General features: G+C 45.4%; 1 protein-coding gene across 1 annotated transcript; it reads left to right on the top strand.

Annotated features, from left to right (window-relative positions):
- The first annotated feature begins 11195 nt into the window (after positions 1 to 11195).
- NDUFS5 (NADH:ubiquinone oxidoreductase subunit S5) lies at positions 11196 to 15891 on the top strand. The gene is made up of 3 exons (XM_017856133.1): positions 11196 to 11201; positions 12492 to 12666; positions 15658 to 15891. The coding sequence occupies exons 1-3, from the start codon at positions 11196 to 11198 to the stop codon at positions 15780 to 15782; spliced, it is 306 nt and encodes a 101-aa protein (XP_017711622.1). The 3' UTR covers positions 15783 to 15891.
- Positions 15892 to 19364: the final 3473 nt, after the last annotated feature.

Below are 19364 nucleotides of genomic sequence, written 5' to 3'. Positions count from 1 at the left end.
ACCTCACCCAGCTAGTTTTTTGTATTTTTTAGTAGAGACGGGGTTTCACCGTGTTAGCCAGGATGGTCTCGATCTCTTGACCTCGTGATCCACCCGTCTCGGCCTCCCAAAGTGCTGGGATTACAGGCTTGAGCCACCGCGCCCAGCAGGGAGAGGTTTAAACCCAAGTCACATGTCCAGCAATGGAGTCCCACTGCTGCAAAGTCTGGGAAGTGAGGAGCGCCTCTGCCCAGCTGCCGCCCCGTCTGGGAAATGAGCGCCTCTGCCTGGCTGCTGTGTAGCCCTCCAAGTGTGAAGTGACAGCCTTGTGTGTGATCTTTCTGCCCTCCCCAAGTTTGCATTTTCGACATTAAAGTTTACTTTTTAATTAAAAGTTCTAAATTGAAGAATAAAAAAAATAGTGACTTAATGAATTATGTGGCTACTCTTCCTCTTCCACAATTTTCAGTACTCTACCTGAAACTCTCTACTGTTAACTCCCAGATCAAATAAATTTAAACCTTCTGTAGGCTGTCTCTGCAGCCAAAATCAGTGATTCAGCAGTCCTCATGGTAGAGAAGCTCACAATCTAGTGGGCAGAGGACTCCTTACTTTGGTAAGTGTTCTTTGGGTCTGGACAGAGAAAGGGAAGGGTGTTTCCTGGGGAAGGTTATTCAGCTGCTCTGGCAGGTTCCCTCCAGGTAGTGTAATTACCCTCATCTGTGTTCAGGAATGCTGACTCACTAATAAAGCTATATTAGTCTATAAAACCAGACTCCAGTGTGTTAATTTATGGTGAGAATATATGTCAGGTAGACTGGTCCTTTGGCCATACTAGTTTATTTTCTTCATGTAATCATACTACTTGGGAAGCCTAGTTAAAGTTAAGAGGCAGCTCTATAAATCAAAATGAGAGGAGTCAGTTGTTCTAGGGATGGGATATTTACCAAAATCAAGTTGCCCCTTCCACCATGAGCCTGGCACAGTCTCTCCCCAATTATTTTGCCTCAGTGATTCCTGATTGTTTCACCTGTTGAACAATATTTCCTACACCCCCAAATGGCACAGTCTGAGATGTCACTTAGATGATCGCTCTAGTTTCCATTATTTTCCAGCCCTTAGGACCCATTTGTTTTTCACATTACTTTGCTTCTCTGCTCTGTTGTGTCTGTCCTACAGCCGAATTACCAGGTTAGGAGTAGGGAGACTTTCCAAACACCGTCTTCCCCAAATGTGCTACCCAACTTATTCAAATCTGTGTGGCAGTGGTACCAGGATACAGACCTAAATAAAGTTCCCAATGTGCTACATTATAGATGGCCTATCTGTAGAAGGGTACTGTGAGAGCTTTTCTCAGGTTACGACTAGGAGGTGTGTAAACATGAGGGAACCTTACAGGTCAAGGACAGGAATCCCGTGAATGCAGACCCAGGGATCCTTTAGACGGCTCTGCCTACAACCTTACAGACACCCTGTGCAGCTGAGGCTTGTTCAGAGGGATGGGACTGAGGGCCTTGCATTAGGACTTCAGCCCCGCTTTGCTACGCTGGGAGCAAAGCTATGTTGGGAAGAATACCTAGTCCTATTCCACTGGGTGTCAGGGTGGCGGGGATCCATGAAACGGAAAACAGTAATAGCCCTGGCTTGCGTCTCTACGCATGAAGGCCTCTTTTTTTTTCAGTATAAAAACACCCGTGAAGCAATGGATATGCAGATCAGGCAAAGAAAAGGTAAAGGTGGGGAAGCGGGGAGGGGACAGCAACATTACCTCGCCTGTGATGTAGGGAGCAACAAAATGCAGGCAGCCACCAGTGGCAACACACAGGCTCAGTTCTGGTAGAGGGTACTCTGGGAGATGTAGTTTCTTAGCCTTTGCGGCCAAGGAAGACTGACACCTACATCCTTGCACCCCTGTCATGCATACAGCAAGACTGTATGCATGGCCCAGTGGAGGAGGCTGGGGCATCATCATTTAACAATATCTAGAATAGATGTTTACAGGGCTGGTGGGATCTCAAAAAGGCCTAGTAAATGCCTGAGGAATTCAGGAAGTTTTCACCAGAAAACGACGTGATAAACCGTATCTGGATGGATTAGGTATTCACCAGGGAGACAGTGGGAAGGTGGTGGCAAGTGGGCGGGATCATTCCAGGCGAAGAAACTGCTCCCACGAGCTTGGAACGTGAAAGCAATTGTGGATGGCTGAGAACACAAGTTTGAGTGGGGGCGGTAAACAATGGGATCTGAGGATTTAGAAATGGGTGAATAATCTTGAATGCCAAACGCAAGAATTTTTACCTTTTCTTGAAGCATTGACACCTCACACAGCCGAAGCAGAATGAATGGCTCCCTCCATGGTGTTTCATTCATCTTTCTGTAACAGAAGATCACTGGCTACAACATTTTGACTGTTTCTTCATCCCAAGAACCCAAGGGCCATGAAAGTGTTGTTGTTTTCATAAGTTATTAGGGTACGGGTGGTATTTGGTTACATGAGTAAGTTCTTTAGTGGTGATTTGTGAGATTTTGATGCACCCATCACTCAAGCAGTATACACCGTACCCTATTTGTAGTCTTTTATCCCTCACCCCACTCCCGCCCTTTTTCCCAAGTCCCCAAAGTCCACTGTATCATCCTTAAGTCTTTGCGTCCTCATAGCTTAACTCCCATATATCAGTGAGAATATACAATGCTGGATTTTCCATTCCTGAGTTACTTCACTTAGAATATTAGTCTCCAATCTCATCCAGGTCGCTGCAAATGCCATTAATTCATTCCTTTTTATGGCTGAGTAGTATTCCATTGTATATATATATATACACCACAGTTTCTTTCTTTTTTTTTTTTTTGAGACGGAGTCTTGCTCTGTTGCCCAGGCTGGAGTGCAGTGGTGCAAACTCAGCTCACTGCAACCTCCGCCTCCTGGGTTCAAGTGATTCTCCTACCTCAGCCTCCTGAGTAGCTGGGACTACAGGTACGTGCCACCACGCCTGGCTAATTTTTTGTATTTTTAGTAGAGATAGGGTTTCACCATGTTAGCCAGGATGGTCTCCATCTCCTGACCTCAAGATCCGCCCACCTTGGCTTCCCAAAGTGCTGGGATTACAGGCATGAACCACTGCGCCCAGCCCACAGTTTATTTATCCACTCGTTGATTGATGGGCATTTGGGTTGGTTCCACATTTTTGCAACTGTGAATTGTGCTGCAACGTGTGGTGCAAGTATCTTTTTACTATAATGACTTCTTTTCCTCTGGATAGATACCCAGTAGTGGAGATTGCTGGATCAAATGGTACGTTCTAACTTTTAATTCTTTAAGAATCTCCACACAGTTTTCCATAGTGGTTGTACTAGTTTACATTCCCACCAGCAGTGTAGAAGTGTTCCATGATCATCACATCCATGCCAATATCTACTGCTTTTTTGTTTTGTTTTATTTTATTTTATTTTATTTTATTTTATTTTTTAGAGACAAGAGTCTTGTACTTCCCCCAGGCTGGAGTGCAATGGTGTGATCTCAGCTCACTACAACCTCCGACTCCCAGGTTTAAGCGATTCTCATGCTTTAGCTTCCCGAGTAGCTGGGATTACAGGCGCCTGCCACCACGCACAGCTAATTTTTGTACTTTTAGTAGAGACAGGCTTTCACCATGTTGGCCAGGCTGGTCTCAAACTCCTGGCCTCAGGTGATCTACCTGCCTTGGCCTCCCAAAGTGCTGAGATTACAGGCATGAGCCGCCATGCCTGTTTTTGAATTTTTTTTATTACGTCCATTCTTGCAGGAGTATGTTGGTATCGCATTATGGTTTTGATTTACATTTCCCTGATCATTAGTGATGTTGAGCTTTTTTTCATATGTTTGTTGGTCATTTGTGTATCTTCTTTTGATAACTGTCTATTCATGTCCTTAGCCCACTTTTTGATGGGATTTTTTTTTTTCTTACTGATTTGTTTGAGTTTGTTGTAGATTCTGGATATTAATCCTTTGTCAGATATAGATTGTGAAGATTTTCTCCCACTCTGTGGGTTGTCTGTTTACTCTGCTGGCTGTTCCTTTTGCCATGCAAAATCTCTTCAGTTTAATTAAGTCCCAACTATTTGTCTTTGTTTTTATTGCATTTGCTTTTGGGTTTTGGCCATGAAATTCTTGCCTCAGCCAATGTCTAAGTTATTTTCTAGACTTTTTATAGTTTCAGGTCTTAGATTTAAGTCCTTAATCCATCTTGAGTTGATTTTTATATAAGGTGAGAGAGGCGGATCCAGTTTCACTCTCCTACATGTGGCTAGCCAATTGTCCAGGCACCGTTTGTTGAAAAGGTGTTCTTTCCTCACTTTATGTTTTTGTTTGCTTTGTCAAAGATTAGTTGCGTATAAATATTTGGGTTTATTTCTGGGTTCTCTATTCTGTTCCTTTGGTCTCTGTGCCTATTTATTTATTTTTTTATTATTATTTTTCTTTTTGAGATGGAGTCTCGCTCCCGTCGAGCAGGCTGGAGTGCAGTGGTGTGATCTTGGCTCGTTGCAACCTCCACCTTCCAGGCTCAAGCAATTCTCCTTCCTCAGCCTCCCGAGTAGCTGGGATTACAGGTGTGTGCCACCACGCTGGGCTAATTTTTGTATTTTTAGTAGACATGGGGTTTGGCCATATTGGCCAGGCTGGTGTCAAACTCCTGACCTCAGGTGATCCACCTGTCTTGGCCTCCCAAAGTGCTAGGATTACAGGTGTGAGCCACCACACTGCCTACGTGCCTATTTTTATACCAGTACCATGCTGTTTTGTGACTATGGCCTTACAGTATAGTTTAAAATCAGGTAATGTGATGCCTCCAGATTTGTTCTTTCTGCTTAGTCTTGCTTTGGCTATGCAAGCTCTTTTTTGGTTCCATATAAATTTTATACTTTTTTTTTTTTAGAATTGTTTTTTCTAATTCTGTGAAAAATGGCGGTGGTATTTTGATGGGAATTGCATTGAATTTATAGATTGCTTTTGGCCAGTATGGTCATTTTCACAATATTGATTCTACCCATCCATGAACATGGGATGTGTTTCCATTTGTTTGTGTCATCTATCATTTCTTTCAGCAGTGTTTTGTAGTTTTCCTTGTAGAGGTCTTTTGCCTCCTTGGTTAGGTATATTCCTAAATATTTTATTATTATTTTTTGCAGCTATTGTAAAGGGGGCTGAGTTTTTTGTGTTTGTTTGTTTGTTTGTTTGTTTGTTTGTTTGTTTTGAGACAGAGTCCCACTCCATTACCCAGACTGGAGTGCAGTGGTGCGATCTTGGCTCACTGCAACTTCTGCCTCCCAGGTTCAAGTGATTCTCCTGCCTCAACCTCACGAGTAGATGGGATTACAGGCACCTGCTACCATGCCCAGCTGATTTTTGTATTTTTTTTTTAGTAGAGACAGGGTTTCACCATGTTGGTCAGGCTGGTCTCAAACTCCTGACCTTGTGATCTGCCCTTCTCAGCCTCCCAAAGTGCAGGGATTACAGGTATGAGCCGCTGCGCCCAGCCAAATTTTTATATTTTTAGCAGAGACGGGGCTTCACCAAGTTGGCCAGGGTGGTCTCGAACTCCCGACCTTAGGTGATCCACTGGCCTTGGCTTCCTAAAGTGCTGGGATTACAGGTGTGAGGCACCGTGCCCAGCAGAGTTGAGTTCTTGATTTGATTCTCCACTTGGTCGCTGTTGGTGTATAGAAGAGCTACTGATCTGTGTACATTAATCTTGTATCCAGAAACTTTGTTGAATTCTTTTATCAGTTTGAGGAGCTTTCTGGAGGAGTCTTTAGGGTTTTCAAGGTAAACAATCATATCGTCAGCAAACAGGGACAGTTTGACTTCCTCTTTACCAGTTTGGGTGCCCTTTATTTCTTTTTTTTTTTTTAGACGGAGTCTCGCTCTGTCACCCGGGCTGAAATGCAGTGGCCGGTTCTCAGCTCACTGCAAGCTCCGCCTCCCGGGTTTATGCCATTCTCCTGCCTCAGCCTCCAAGTAGCTGGGACTACAGGCGCCCGCCACCTCGCCCGGCTAGTTTTTTGTATTTTTTAGTAGAGACGGGGTTTCACCGTGTTAGCCAGGATGGTCTCGATCTCCTGACCTCGTGATCCGCCTGTCTCGGCCTCCCAAAGTGCTGGGATTACAGGCTTGAGCCACCGCGCCCGGCCTGGGTGCCCTTTATTTCTTTATCTTGCCTGATTGCTCTGGCTAGGACTTCCAGTACTACGTTGAGAAGGAGTGGTGAGAGTGGGCAATCTGTCTTGTTTCCATTCTCAGAGGGAATGCTTTCAACTTTTCCCCATTCAGTATTATGTTGGCTGTGGGTTTGCCATAGATGGCTTTTATTACATTGAGGTATGTCCCTTGTATGCCAATTTTGCTGAGAGGTTTTTTTTTTTTTTTTTTTTTCTGAGACAGAGTCTCACTCTGTCACCTGGGCTGGAGTGCAGTAGTACAATCTTGGCTCACTGCAACCTCTGCCTCCCTGGTTCAAGCAATTCTCCTGCCCCAGCCTCCTGAGTAGCTGGGATTACAGGCGCGTGTCACCACGCCTGGCTAATTTTTGTATTTTTAGTAGAGACGAGGTTTCATCATGTTGGTCAGGCCGGTCTCGAACTCCTGATCTCAGGATCTGCCCACCTCAGCCTCCCAAAGTGCTGGGATTACAGGCAGGAGCCACCATGCCTGACCCAATTTTGCTGAGAGTTTTAATCATAAAGTGATGCTGGATTTTATTGAATGCTTTTTCTGCATCTATTGAGATGATCATGTGATTTTTGTTTTTAATTCTTGTTTATGTGGTATGTCACGTTTATTGACTTGCATATGTTAAACCATCCCTGCATCTTTGGGTCTTTGGCATGAAACCCACTTCATCATGGTGGATTATCTTTTTGATATGTTATTGGATTCAGTCAGTTAGTATTTTGCTAAGGATTTTAGAATCTATGTTCATCAAGGATATTGGTCTGTAGTTTTCTTTTTTGGTTATGTCCTTCCCTGGTTTTGGCATTAGGGTGATGCTGGCTTCATAAAATGAATTAGGGAGGGTTCCTTCTTTATCTTGTGGAATAGTGTCAAAATGTTTGGTACCAATTCTTCTTTGAATGTCTGGTAGAATTCTGCTGTGAATCCATCTGGTTCTGGACTTTTTTTTTGGTAATTTTTAAATTACCATTTCAATCTCACTGCTTGTTATTGTTCTGTTCAGGGTATCCAATTTAAGTTAGGAGGGTTGTATTTTTCCAGGAATTTATCCGTCTCTTTTAGGTTTTCTAGTTTATGTGAGTAAAGGTGTTCATAGTAGCCTTGAATGATCTTTCATATTTCAGTGATGTCAGTTGTAATATCTCCTATTTCATTTCTTTTTATTTATTTATTTTTGAGATGGAATTTCACACTTGTTGCCCAGGCTGGAATGCGATGGCATAGTCTGCAACCTCTGCCTCCTGGGTTCAAGCGATTCTCCTGCCTCAGCCTCCCAAGTAGCTAGGATTACAGGCATGAGCCACCACACCCGGCTAATTTTGTATTTTTAGTAGAGACAGGGTTTCTCCATGTTGGTCAGGCTGGTCTCGAACTCCCAACCTCAGGTGATCTGCCCACCTTGACCTCCCAAAGTGCTGGGATTACAGGCGTGAGCCACTGCGCCCATCTCTCTCTCTCTTTTTGACAGGGTCTTGCTCTGTCACGAGACTGGAGTTCAGTAACTCAATCATAGCTCACTGCAGCCTCCACCTTTTGGGCTCAAGTGATCTTCCTGCCTCAGCCTTCTGAGTAGCTGGCACTACAAGCAAAACATCACCATGCCCAGCTAATTTTTGTTGTTGTTGTTGTTGTTTTTGTATAGACAAGGTCTCACTATGTTGCTCAGGCTGGTCTTGAATTCCTGGGCTCAAGCAATCCACTTCGGCCTCCTAAAGTGCTGAGATTACAGGCATGAGCCATCATGTCCAACCCTGCATGGTATTTCTGAGGAATGATATGATGAAATCTGTATTTTAGGATGACCAGTCATGCAGAACAGATTGAAGTGAGGAGTTAGGAGACAAGAAGGAAGAGATAAATTAGCAATTTGTTGAAGGAATATTTGACAGAACTTGTGCTGTAATTAAATACTGGATGAAAGAAAAGGAAAAGGTAGAATACAACTCCAGGGTTTGCTGCCTAAGTGGCTGGGAAGATGTCACCATCAACAAACAAGAAAGGGGGCAAGGGACTGGAAAAGTTAGTGATAATTTGCCACTAGCACTTCGTGAGCAAGGGCCATGAGCTACCAGTTATATAATCCTGCAGCATTCAGCTGGACATACAAGAGGTCTTCACAAAGTTTATGAAAAATGTGTATTATGAAAAAGCTATGCATAGATCTCAAAAAATTTTTGCACCAAAATAAATTTGTACTAACTTGTTATAACATGTCTGAGCAGGATCTACTCTGAGGCACTATGAAGGATAAGACATTCGTTTGAAAAGAGCCCCTGTAAGAGCAACATGAATTCTGCTAAAATTGAAGCAAGAATAAATATCAAGTTTATGGTTAAGCTTGGGTGGAAGAATGGTGAGATCATTGAGGCTTTATGAAAAGCTTATGGGGACAATGCCTCAAAGAAATCAGCAGTTTACAAATAGATAACTTGAGGTCTCAGGTGATCCACCTGCCTTGGCCTCCCGAAGTGCTAGGATTACAGGCATGAGCCACTGCACCCAGCTATGCCTGGCTAATTTTTGTATTTTTAGTAGAGACGGGGTTTTGCCATGTTGGACAGGCTGATTTTGAACTCCTGACCTCAGGTGATACACCTGCTCGGCCTCCCAAAGTGCTGGCATTATAAGTATGAGCCACCACACCCGGCCAGATAATTTGTTTTAAGAAGGAATGAGATGAGGCTGGACTGTCCCTCTACTACAGACTCATAGTATTTATCTTCTTTAAGAATACTTGGCTAGGCGTGGTGGCTCATGCCTGTAATCTCAGCACTTTGAGATGCTAAGGCAGGTGAATCACCAGAGGTCAGGAGTTCAAGACCAGTCTGGCCAACATGGCAAAACCCCATCTCTACTAAAAATACAAAAATTAGCCGGGCATGGTGGTGGGCGCTTATAATCCCAGCTACCCAGGAAGGCTGAGGCAGGAGAATTGTTTGAACCCGAGAGGCAGAGGTTGCAGTGAGCCAAGACCACGCCATTGCACTCCAGCCAGGGCAACAGAGCAAGATTCCATCTCAAAAAAGAAACAAAATAAAAAAGGGATGAAATGATGTTGAAGATGAAACCCACAGTGGCAGACCATCCACATCAATTTATGAGAAAAACATTTTGTGTCCTAACTGAAGTGGATTGACAACAGCAGAATAATAACCAACACGATAGGCATCTCACTTGGTTTGGCTTACATGATTCTGACTGAAAAACTAAAGTTGAGCAAACATTCCACTTGGCAGGTGCCAAACCATCATGCCCAGATCAGCTGCAGAGCTTTCCATGGGAATTTTAAATAAGCGGGATGAAGATCCTGAAGCATTTCTTTGAAGAATTGTAACAGGAGATGAAACATGGCTTTACCAGTACAATCCTAAAGACAATGCACAACCAAAGCAATGGCTACCAAGAGGTGGAAGTGTCTGGTCAAAGCAAAAGTGGACCCGTTTTTTGAAAAAAACATTCGTTTTTTTGAATGTTCAAGGCATTTTGTTTATTGGCTTTCTGGAGGGCCAAAGAACAATAACATCTGCTTATTATGAGAGTGTTTTGAGAAAGCTAGCAAAAGTTTTAGCAGAAAAATGCCTGGGACAGCTTCACCAGAGAGTCATTCTCCACTATGACAATGTTCCTGCTCATTCCTCTCAGCAAACAAGGGCAATTTTGCAAGAGTTTTGATGGGAAATCATTAGGCATCCACCTTACAGTCCTGATTTGGCTCCTTCTGACTTCCTTGTGTTTTCTTTCTTCTTCTTCTTCTTTTTTTTTTTTTTTTTTTTTTTTTTTTTTTTTTTTTTTTTTTTTTTTTTTTTTTTTTTTTTTTTTTTTTTGAGACAGAGTTTCACTCTTCTTGCCCAGGCTGGGGTGCAATGGTGCGCTTTCGGTTCATGGCAACCTCTGCCTTTTGGGTTCAAGCGATGCTCCTGCCTCAGCCTCCTAAGTAGCTTGGATTACAGGTGCCGCCACCACGCCTGGCTAATTTTTTTGTATTTTTAGTAGAGACAGGGTATCACCATGTTGGCCAGGCTTGTCTTGAACTCCTGAACTCAGGTGATCTGCCTGCCTCAACCTCCCAAAATGCTGGGATTACAGGCATTAGCCACTGTACCTGGCCCTTGTTTTCTAATCTTAAAAAACTCTTTCAAGGGCACCCCATTTTTTCTTAGCTTAATAATGTATAAAAGAGGCTGTCTCATCCTTACAAGCAGCCTGCCCTCAACTCTCTCTCAGGGTGTTAAAAAAAAAAATGTATAAAAGAGCCAGGCATGGTGGCTCATGCCTGTAATCTCAGCACATTGGGAGGCCCAGGCAGGATGATCACTTGAGCCCAGGAGGTGGAGACCAGCCTGGGAAACATAGAGAGATCCTCATCTCCACAAAAAAAATTTTTTAAAGAATTATCTTGGCTGGGCGCAGTGGCTCACGCCTGTAATCCCAGCTTTTTGGGAGGCCAAGGCGGGCAGATCATGAGGTCAAGAGATTGAGACCATCCTGGCCAATATGGTGAAACCTCGTCTCCACTAAAAAAAATACAAAAATTAGCTGGGCATGGTGGCACACACCTATTGTCCCAGCTATTTGGGAAGCTGAGGCAGGAGAATCACTTGAACCTGGGAGGTGGAGGTTGCAGTGAGCTAAGATCGTGCCACTGCACTGCAGCCTGAAGACAGAGCGAAACTCTGTCTCAAAAAAAAAAAAAAAAAAAGAATTAGCTGGGCACAGTGGCATATCTGTAGTCCCAGCTACTTGGGAGGCTGAGGCAGGAAGACTGCTTGAGCCCTGGAGTTTGAGGCTGCAGTGAGCTATGATAGCACTACTGCACTCCAGCCTGGGTGATGGAGTGAAACCCTATCTCAAATAAAATAATAATAATAATAATAAAGACGGCCAGGCACGTGGTGGCATGCACATGTGGTCCCAGCTATTTGGGAGGCTGAAGTGGGATGATCACCAGAGCTCGGGGAGGTTGAGGCTGCAGTGAACTGTGATTGTACCACTGCACTCCAGCGGGGCAATGGGAGTGAGACCCTGTCTCAACAATAATAATTATATATATATATATGTTCTAGTATTTTCCTCCCATACCTCCAATGTATAATATCTCATGCACCCTGTGGTCCACCCCCCAAAGACATAACACAGCACTTTAGAGTCTCTGATGTAGTCAAAGGGAGTCATTGGAGGTTCTGGAACAGATGACAGGCATGGGAGCAGTTGATTCACAAACTGAAAGCTGAGACATCAAAGAACTGCGACTGCCTTGGAATGTTTCCCGTGTGCTAGCCACCGCCTCAATGCTTTATACATAAATCAGTTCATCTCTATAGCAGCCCTCCATTGTGAGTACCATAATTATCTTAACAGATGAGGAGACTGAGGCACAGTGAAGTTAAGAAACTTTCCTAGGGTCACACGAAATTGGTGGTGGGGGTCTACATTTTTTTTTTGAGACGGAGTCTAGCTCTGTCCCCAGGCTGGAGTGCAGTGGCGCGATCTCGGCTCACTGCAGTCTCTGCCTCCCGGGTTCAAGCGATTCTCCTGCTTCAGCCTCCCAGCAGCTGGGATTACAGGTACTTGCTGCCACGCCCAGCTAAGTTTTGTATTTTTAGTGGAGACAGAGTTTCACCATATTGGCCAGGATGGTCTCGATCTCCGGAGCTCGAGGTCCACCTCGGCCTCTCAAAGTGCTGGGATTACAGGCCTGAGCCACTGCGGCCGGCTGGGGGCCTACATTTGACCCCACGTGGTGGTTTGGGTTTATAGTCCATGTGCTTAACCACACAGGCAGGGAGCCAGTGTTCTTTCTCTCCTGTGACTTTGGTGGTCTCTCACCAGTCAGTGTTGGCATGAGCATGCTAGGCACAGTGCAAGAAAGGGGCAAGGACTCACTAATGGCTAGGCCTTTCCTGTGTCTCTATAATTGATGGGTTTGGTTTCTTTTCTTTCTCTCTCTACCTCCTCTCTCTCTTCTTCTTCCTCTCTCTCTCTCTCTCTCGCTCTCGCTCTCGCTCTCGCTGTCTCCCACTGAGATAAGGTCTTGTTGTGCTGCCAGGGCTGGAATGCAATGGAATGGTGTGATCATGGCTCACTACAGCCGCGATCTCCTGGGCTCAAGGGATCCTCCCACCTCAGCCTCCTGAGTAGCTGGAACCACAGGCATGCACCACCATGCCCGGCTAATTTTTTATTTTTTGTAGAGACGGGAGTTTCGCCATATTGCCCAGGCTGGTCTCGAACTCCTGGGCTGAAGCGATCTTCCTGCCTCAGCCTTCCAAGGTGCTGGGATTGCAGACGTCAGCCACCACACCAGGCCAAGCGGCTTGGTTTCTGTGGTTTTCGGGGGAGACGGCTGAGGGAAGGTCAGCTTCCGGCGTCGCGCTGCAAACGTCGCGCTGAGGTCATCCTTTACGGCAGGCGTCCGCGTCTCAAGCTAGTCGTCCTGAAGCGGCGGCCAGAGAAGAGACAAGGGTACGAGCATCGGATCGGTAGGGGCTGCTTATATCCGCGCGTCAGTTTAGGTTAAGGACCTTCCTCCCGAGGTCTCTTTAACAGATTTCCTCTTGGCTTGCTGTGTGTTCCCTCCTCCCAGACCCAAACTCAGGGCGTGTTCCCTGCCCTCCCAGGCCGCTTCACCTCCACAACTAATGGCACCGAAGCCTGGAGATTGCCGCTGTCTCCACTTTCTAGATTTGTTTAGGTTTTTGCCGGACTAATGTTTTGGTTTTCTGTTTCTTAACCTAAAGTCTACGATCCTTATCCCAGCTTTCCAGGCTCTGCGTGATTTCGGCCCCGTCAACCTCCTGAGCTCATTTCATTCTTTTTTCTGTCATGCACGCTGCGCTCCATTGTCCCCCAAACATACCCAGCGCCTCCGGCTGTCTGTAACTCGGGCTATTGCCCAACTGGAACACTCTGCCCATTGATCTTCATTTGGCGAACTCGCAAGCCATCTTAAAGGCATTTTCAAGTCTTCGGGGAGAGTTGGTGCTTCCTCCTTCGAGCTCTTACCCACTCGTGTTCCTTGCAGTGTATTCCCAATTCCGAGTGTGTGTGTCTCTGGTGCTTACGTTGGAGCTGCTTTCCCCCGCATCTGAGTGCCTGGAACGTAACTACTCAGTAAATGATGACTGAGGGATGGGAAGGAACTTTAGAAGTTAAATTCACCTTTTTGTTGAGATGCAGGCTGCAGTGCAATGGCGCGATCTCGTTTCATCGCAACTTCCGCCTCCCGGATTCAAGCGATTCTCCTGCCTCAGCCTTCCTAGTAGCTGGGATTACAGGCATGCGCCCCCACGCCTGGCTAATTTTGTATTTTTTTTAAATAGAGACGGGGTTTCGCCATGTTGGTCAGGCTGGTCTTGAACTCTCAGCCTCAGGTGATCCGCCCGCCTTGGCCTCCCAGAGTGCTGGGATTACAGGTGTGAGCCACTGCGCCTGGCTAAATTCTTTACATCTACCATGAGTACACATTTATATTGATATTTGTGAGTCTGCCCACGTGCTTCCTTTCAGTCATCTTAGGCAGTGAGGCTTTTTTTTTTTTTTTTTTTGGAATACTGCTTTTTTTACATTTAACATTATTGTGTATTTGCATATAAACTTTTTTTTCCCCTAATATCTGTTATATTCTACAAAGTAAGTCTTAACCCATTTCTTTCACTCTGGGTTTTTTTAATTTTTTTTGAGACAGGATCTCGCTTTGTCCCCCAGGATGGAGTGCAGTGGCCAGGTCATAGCTCACTGAAGCCTTGAACTCCTGGCCTCAATCTCCTGCCTCAGCCTTAGGAGTAGCTGGGACTACAGGTGCATACCACCACAAGTGCCTTATTTATTTATTTATTTATTTATTTATCTATTTATTTTTTGAGGACAGAGAATCTGACCAAAAGGATCCAAATTCTTTTCTTCTTCTCTTTTTTTTTTTTTTTTTTTTTTTTTTTTTTTTTTTTTTGAGACGGAGTCTCGCTCTGTCGCCCAGGCTGTTTTGAGTGCACGTGTCAGGATCTCAGCTCACTGCAAGCTCCGCCTCCCGGGTTTACGGCCAATTTCTCCTGCCTCAGCTCCGAGTAGCTGGACTACAGGCGCCGCCCACTTCGCCCGGCTAGTTAGTTTTTGTATTTATTTTTAGTAGAGACGGGTTTCACATGTGTTAGCCAGGATGGTCTCGATCTCCTGACCTCGTGGATCCGCCCGTCTCGCCTCCCAAAGGAAGAAATGTGCTGGAATTACAGCTGAGCCACCGCGCCCGCCTTTTTTTTTTTTTTTTTTTTTTTTTTTTTGAGATTGAGCTTGCTCTGTCCACCGTAGCGGAGTGCGAGTGGCGCGATCTCGCTCACTGCAAACCTCCGCCTCCTGCGGTTCACGCCATTCTCCGTGCCTCAGCCTCCGAGTAGCTGACTACAGGCGCCCGCCAGCGCACGCCCGGCTAATTTTTTGTATTTTTAGTAGAGACGGTTTCACCATGTTAGCCCAGGATGGCTCTCAATCTCCTGACCTCGTGATCCACCACGCCTCAGCCTCCCCAAAGTGCCGGGATTACAGCGTGACCACCACTCCTGCCCTTTCCACTGTTTTTTGTTGTGTTTTTGTGTTTGAGAGCGGAGTCTTGCTCTTGTCATCTGGGCTGGAGTACAATGGCACGATCTTGGCTTGCTCCGTCTCCTGGGTTCAAGCGGTTCTCCTGTCTCAGCTTCCCGAATAGTTGGGATTACAGGCATGTGACAACACGCCCAGATAATTTTTTTGTATTTTTAGTAGAGATGGGGTTTCACCATGTTGGCCAGGCTGGTCTTGAACTCCTGATCTTAGGTGATTCACCCACCTTGGCCTCCCAAAGTGCTGGGATTATAGGCATGAGCCACCACGCCTGGCCCACAAGTGGCTAATTAAAAAAATTTTTTTTAGGCCTGGCGCAGTGGCTCACACCTGTAATCCCATCACTTTGGGAGGCCAAGGCGGGCGGATCACCTGAGGTCGGGAGTTTGAGACCAGTCTCGCCAACATGCTGAAACCTCGTCTCTACTGAAAATACAAAAATTAGCCGAGTGTGGTGGCGTGCACCTGTAGTCCCAGCTACTTGGGAGGCTGAGGCAGGAGAATCGCTTGAACCCAGAAGGTGGAGGTTGCAGTGAGCCAAGATCATGCCATGCACTGCAGCCTGGGTGACAGACCAAGACTCTATCTCACATGATGGGTGAGCCACTGCTTCCGACCTAGAAAGTATTTCTATGCATTGTTCTTTAGTTGTAATTATCTTTTCCTTGAGTTTTCAAGAAGCACAAAAACTGCTTATCTGCCATAAACTGGAAGAAACTATTTAATGAAAAAGTTTGGTGAGAAGGAATCAGGAGAATAATATCAAACAGTGTTCTAGAGGGCTACTTATCATGATTATCTAATTTTTTCTTAGAAATTTCTTAGTTGACTGCCTTCTTGTGGGATTTTATTTACTTATTTTTTTAAGTCTTCCATTACAGCCATGCCTTTCTTGGACATCCAGAAAAGGTTCGGCCTTAACATAGATCGATGGTGGACAATCCAGAGTGCTGAACAGCCCTACAAGATTGCTGCTCGGTGCCATGCTTTTGAAAAGAATGGATAGAATGTACACATGGAATTGGTGCTATCCGGGCAGAGAAAGAGTGCAAGATAGAATATGATGATTTTGTAGAGTGTTTGCTTCGGCAGAAAACGGTAAGGAAGTGATGGAGATGGAAGCTGAATTACTTTCTTGTTCCTTTGGGATTTTTTTTTTTTTAAAGACGAAGTCTTGCTTTTGTCACCTAGGCTGGTGTGCGATGGTGCGACCTCGGCTCACTGCAGCCTCTGCCTCCCAGGTTCAGGCGATTCTCCTGCCTCAGCCTCCCGTGTAGCTGGGATTATAGGCACCTGCCACCACGCCCAGCTAATTTTTGTATTTTCAGTAGAGATGGGGTTTCACCATACTGACCAGGCTTGTCTTGAATTCTTGACCTCAGGTGATCATCCCGCTTCGGCCTCCCAAAGTACTGGGATCACAGGTGTGAGCCACCATGCCCGGCCTCCTTTGGGATTACTCTTAAGTGTTTTTAGTGGGCAGTGGCTTGCCAAAATGTGAATTGGCAAAGCTTTTCTGGTGAAATACCTTTCCTACTTTGGTACCATGATGAGGAAATTAAATGCCTTCAGATATGAGGATGGCCCATTGTTTCTCAGCATTCTTTCTCTTCTCCCAAATTTTCCTTAGTATTTTACCCTGCTCTAGCCACTAGGTTAGAAATTGCATGTGTGTGTATACCCATTTTTTCAGTTGGCTGTGAAGCAGAGAATATCAACTAGCTTTGAATGTTGACCCTTGAAAATCTTTGGGTGAAAATACTTCAAATTCATTGAATCCAAAAGAGGTTTAACCTTGCAAATCCATTACATTCAAAATATCTGGATTCATTCCACTCTGAAGAAGATGGAGGTGTTAATGAGATTGCTGTACATGAGTCTGAACAATGATGCAGTGGAAAAAGGATGTTAACAGCTTAGTGTTCACCTCCTCAAAAATTGAATGAGTTGGCCAGGCACTGTGGCTCAAGCCTGTAATCCCTTTGGGAGGCCGAGGCTGGTGAATCATGAGGTCAGGAGTTTGAGACCAACCTGGTCAATATGGTGAAACCCTGTCTCTACTGAAAATACAAAAATTAGCTGGGCATGGTGGTGGGCGCCTTGTAGTCCCAGCTACTCAGGAGGCTGAGGCAGAAGAATTGCTTGAACCTGGGAGGTGGAGGTTGCAGTGAGCCGAGGTCATGCTGCTGCACTCCAGCCTGGATGACAGAGCAAGACTATCTCAAAAAAAAAAAAAAAAAAAAGGTGGCTCATGCCTGTAATCCCAACACTTTGGGAGGCCGAGGTGGGCAGATCACCTGAGGTCAGGAGTTCAAGACCAGCCTGGCCAACAAGGTGAAACCTCATCTCTACTAAAAATACAAAAATTACGCAGGCATGGTGACAGACGCATGTAATCTCAGCTACTCAGGAGGGTGAGGCAAGAGAATTGCCTGAAATCGAGAGGCAGAGGTTGCGGTGAGCTGAGATCACGCCACTGCACCCCAGTCTGGGCGACAGAGCAGGACTCCATCTCAAAAAAAAAAAAAAGATGGCCGGGCACGGTAGCTCAGGCCTGTAATCCCAGCACTTTGGGAAGTTGAGGCAGGCGGATCATGAGGTCAGGAGTTCGAGACCAGCCTGACCAACATGGTGAAACACCGTCTCTACTAAAAGTACAAAAAAATTAGCCAGGCATGGTGGCTGGTGCCTGTAGTCCCAGCTACTCAAGAGGCTGAGGCAGGAGAATGGCGTGAACCCAAGAGGTGGAGCTTGCAGTGAGATCGCGCCACTGCACTCCAGCCTGGGCGACAGAGCGAGACTCCATCTCAAGAAAAAAAAAAGAAAAAAAAAGATTTTTATGAATTGATACCAACAGGAGGCATTGTAGTAAGGTAGAAAAAACATTGTATTGGGAGTTAGGAGAGTCAGGTTCTGATGCTGGTTCTGCCACCACTCATTTGTTGTTGGTTGGTTAATTTTAATTTGTATCTTGAGACAGCGTCTCACTCCCGTCGCCCAGGCTGGAATGCGGTTGCATGTTCACAGCTCACTGCAGCCTCAACTTGGGCTCAGGTGATTCTTCCACTTCAGCCTCCCACGTAGCTGGGACTACAGGAGTGCACCACCATGCCCAGCTAATTTTTTGTGTTTTAGTAGAGACAAGGTTTCACTATGTTGCCCAGACTGATCTTGAACTTCTGAGCTCAAGTGATCTCCCTGCCTTGGCCTCCCAACGTGCTGGGATTACAGGTGTGAGACACTGCACCTGGCCCTAATTTTGATTTTATGTATATAAAATAGAAATGGGATCTCCCTGTGTTGCCCTAGGCTGGTCTTAAACTCCTGGGCTCAAGCGATCCCACATTAGTCTCCCAAAGCGCCGGGATTACAGGTGTGAGCCACCACACCCATCCTGTTAGTGGTGTTTTTGAGACAGGACCTTGTTCTGTTACCCAGGCTGGAGTGCAGTGGCGTGATCATAGCTTACTGCACTCTCGAGCTCCTAGGCTCAAGTCATCCTCCTGCCTCAGCCTCCCAAGTAGCTAGGACAAGTGCATGCCACCATGTGCGGCTTTTTAAATTTTTTGTAGAGACAAGGTTTGGCTATGTTTCCCATGCTGATCTTGAACTCCTACCCTCAAACGATCCTCTTGCCTGGGCCTCCCAAACTGCTGGGATTGTAGAAATGAGCCGCCATGTCCAGCAAACCACCACTAGTTTTGTGACTTTGAGCAAGTCATTTTCCCTTCTTAGTCTTATTTCCTTGTCTGAAACAATTAAAGAATTGCTCTAAGGTCACTTCCCAATCCTGTGAATTTATGAATAGGTAAGTTACCATTTTCAGGGTCACCTTAAGTGAATAGATACCTCCCCGTAAGTGAAGAAGCTAATGAGTCAGAGAATTAGAATCAAGTCCTATTGTAAGTTCTTAGCATATTATAATGCATTTATTTCTCACAATAATTCTATGAAATAAGTTACTATTAGTTTCCCCATTATACAGTTAAAAATTTAATTTTGGGAGGCTGAGGCAGATGGATTACCTGAGGTCAGGAGTTCGAGACCAGCCTGACTAACATGGCGAAACCCCCTCTACTAAAATGCAAAAAATTAGCTGGATATGGTGAGGGGGTACCTGTAATCCCAGCTACTCAGGAGGCTGAGGCAGAAGAATCACTTGAACCCAAGAGGCGGAGGTTGCAGTGAGCTGAGATCATGCCACTGCACTGCATCCCGCCTGGGCAACAAGAGCGAAACTCCGTCTCAAAAAAAATAAACAGATGAACAAACAAAATTTAAGGCAAGGAAAAGTTAAGGACATTGCCTGAACTTACATAGCTAGTAAATGGTGGAGCTGGGATTTTATCCTGGCAAGGCTGGCTTCAAAACCTATCCTTTTATCCAGAGTTATTGCTTTTAGCTCAGAGGAAGATTTGAAATATAGTATTGTCATAGTTCAAAATCATGACTAGTCTTGTGTTGGGAGACTCTAAGATAAATGGTAAGAAAGTAGGCCGGGCGCGGTGGCTCAAGCCTGTAATCCCAGCACTTTGGGAGGCCGAGACGGGCGGATCACAAGGTTAGGAGATCGAGACCATCCTGGCTA

Source organism: Rhinopithecus bieti, unplaced genomic scaffold, assembly GCF_001698545.2.
Source record: "Rhinopithecus bieti isolate Rb0 unplaced genomic scaffold, ASM169854v2 scaffold_41644, whole genome shotgun sequence".
NCBI lineage: Eukaryota > Metazoa > Chordata > Mammalia > Primates > Cercopithecidae > Rhinopithecus > Rhinopithecus bieti.
This window is presented reverse-complemented; position numbering and strand designations above follow the sequence as displayed.

Coding starts and splice junctions, on each gene's coding strand:
- NDUFS5 (XM_017856133.1), top strand. Junction 12,667..15,657: donor AGGGTACGAGCATCGGATCG/GTAGGGGCTGCT, acceptor CTTCCATTACAG/CCATGCCTTTCTTGGACATC.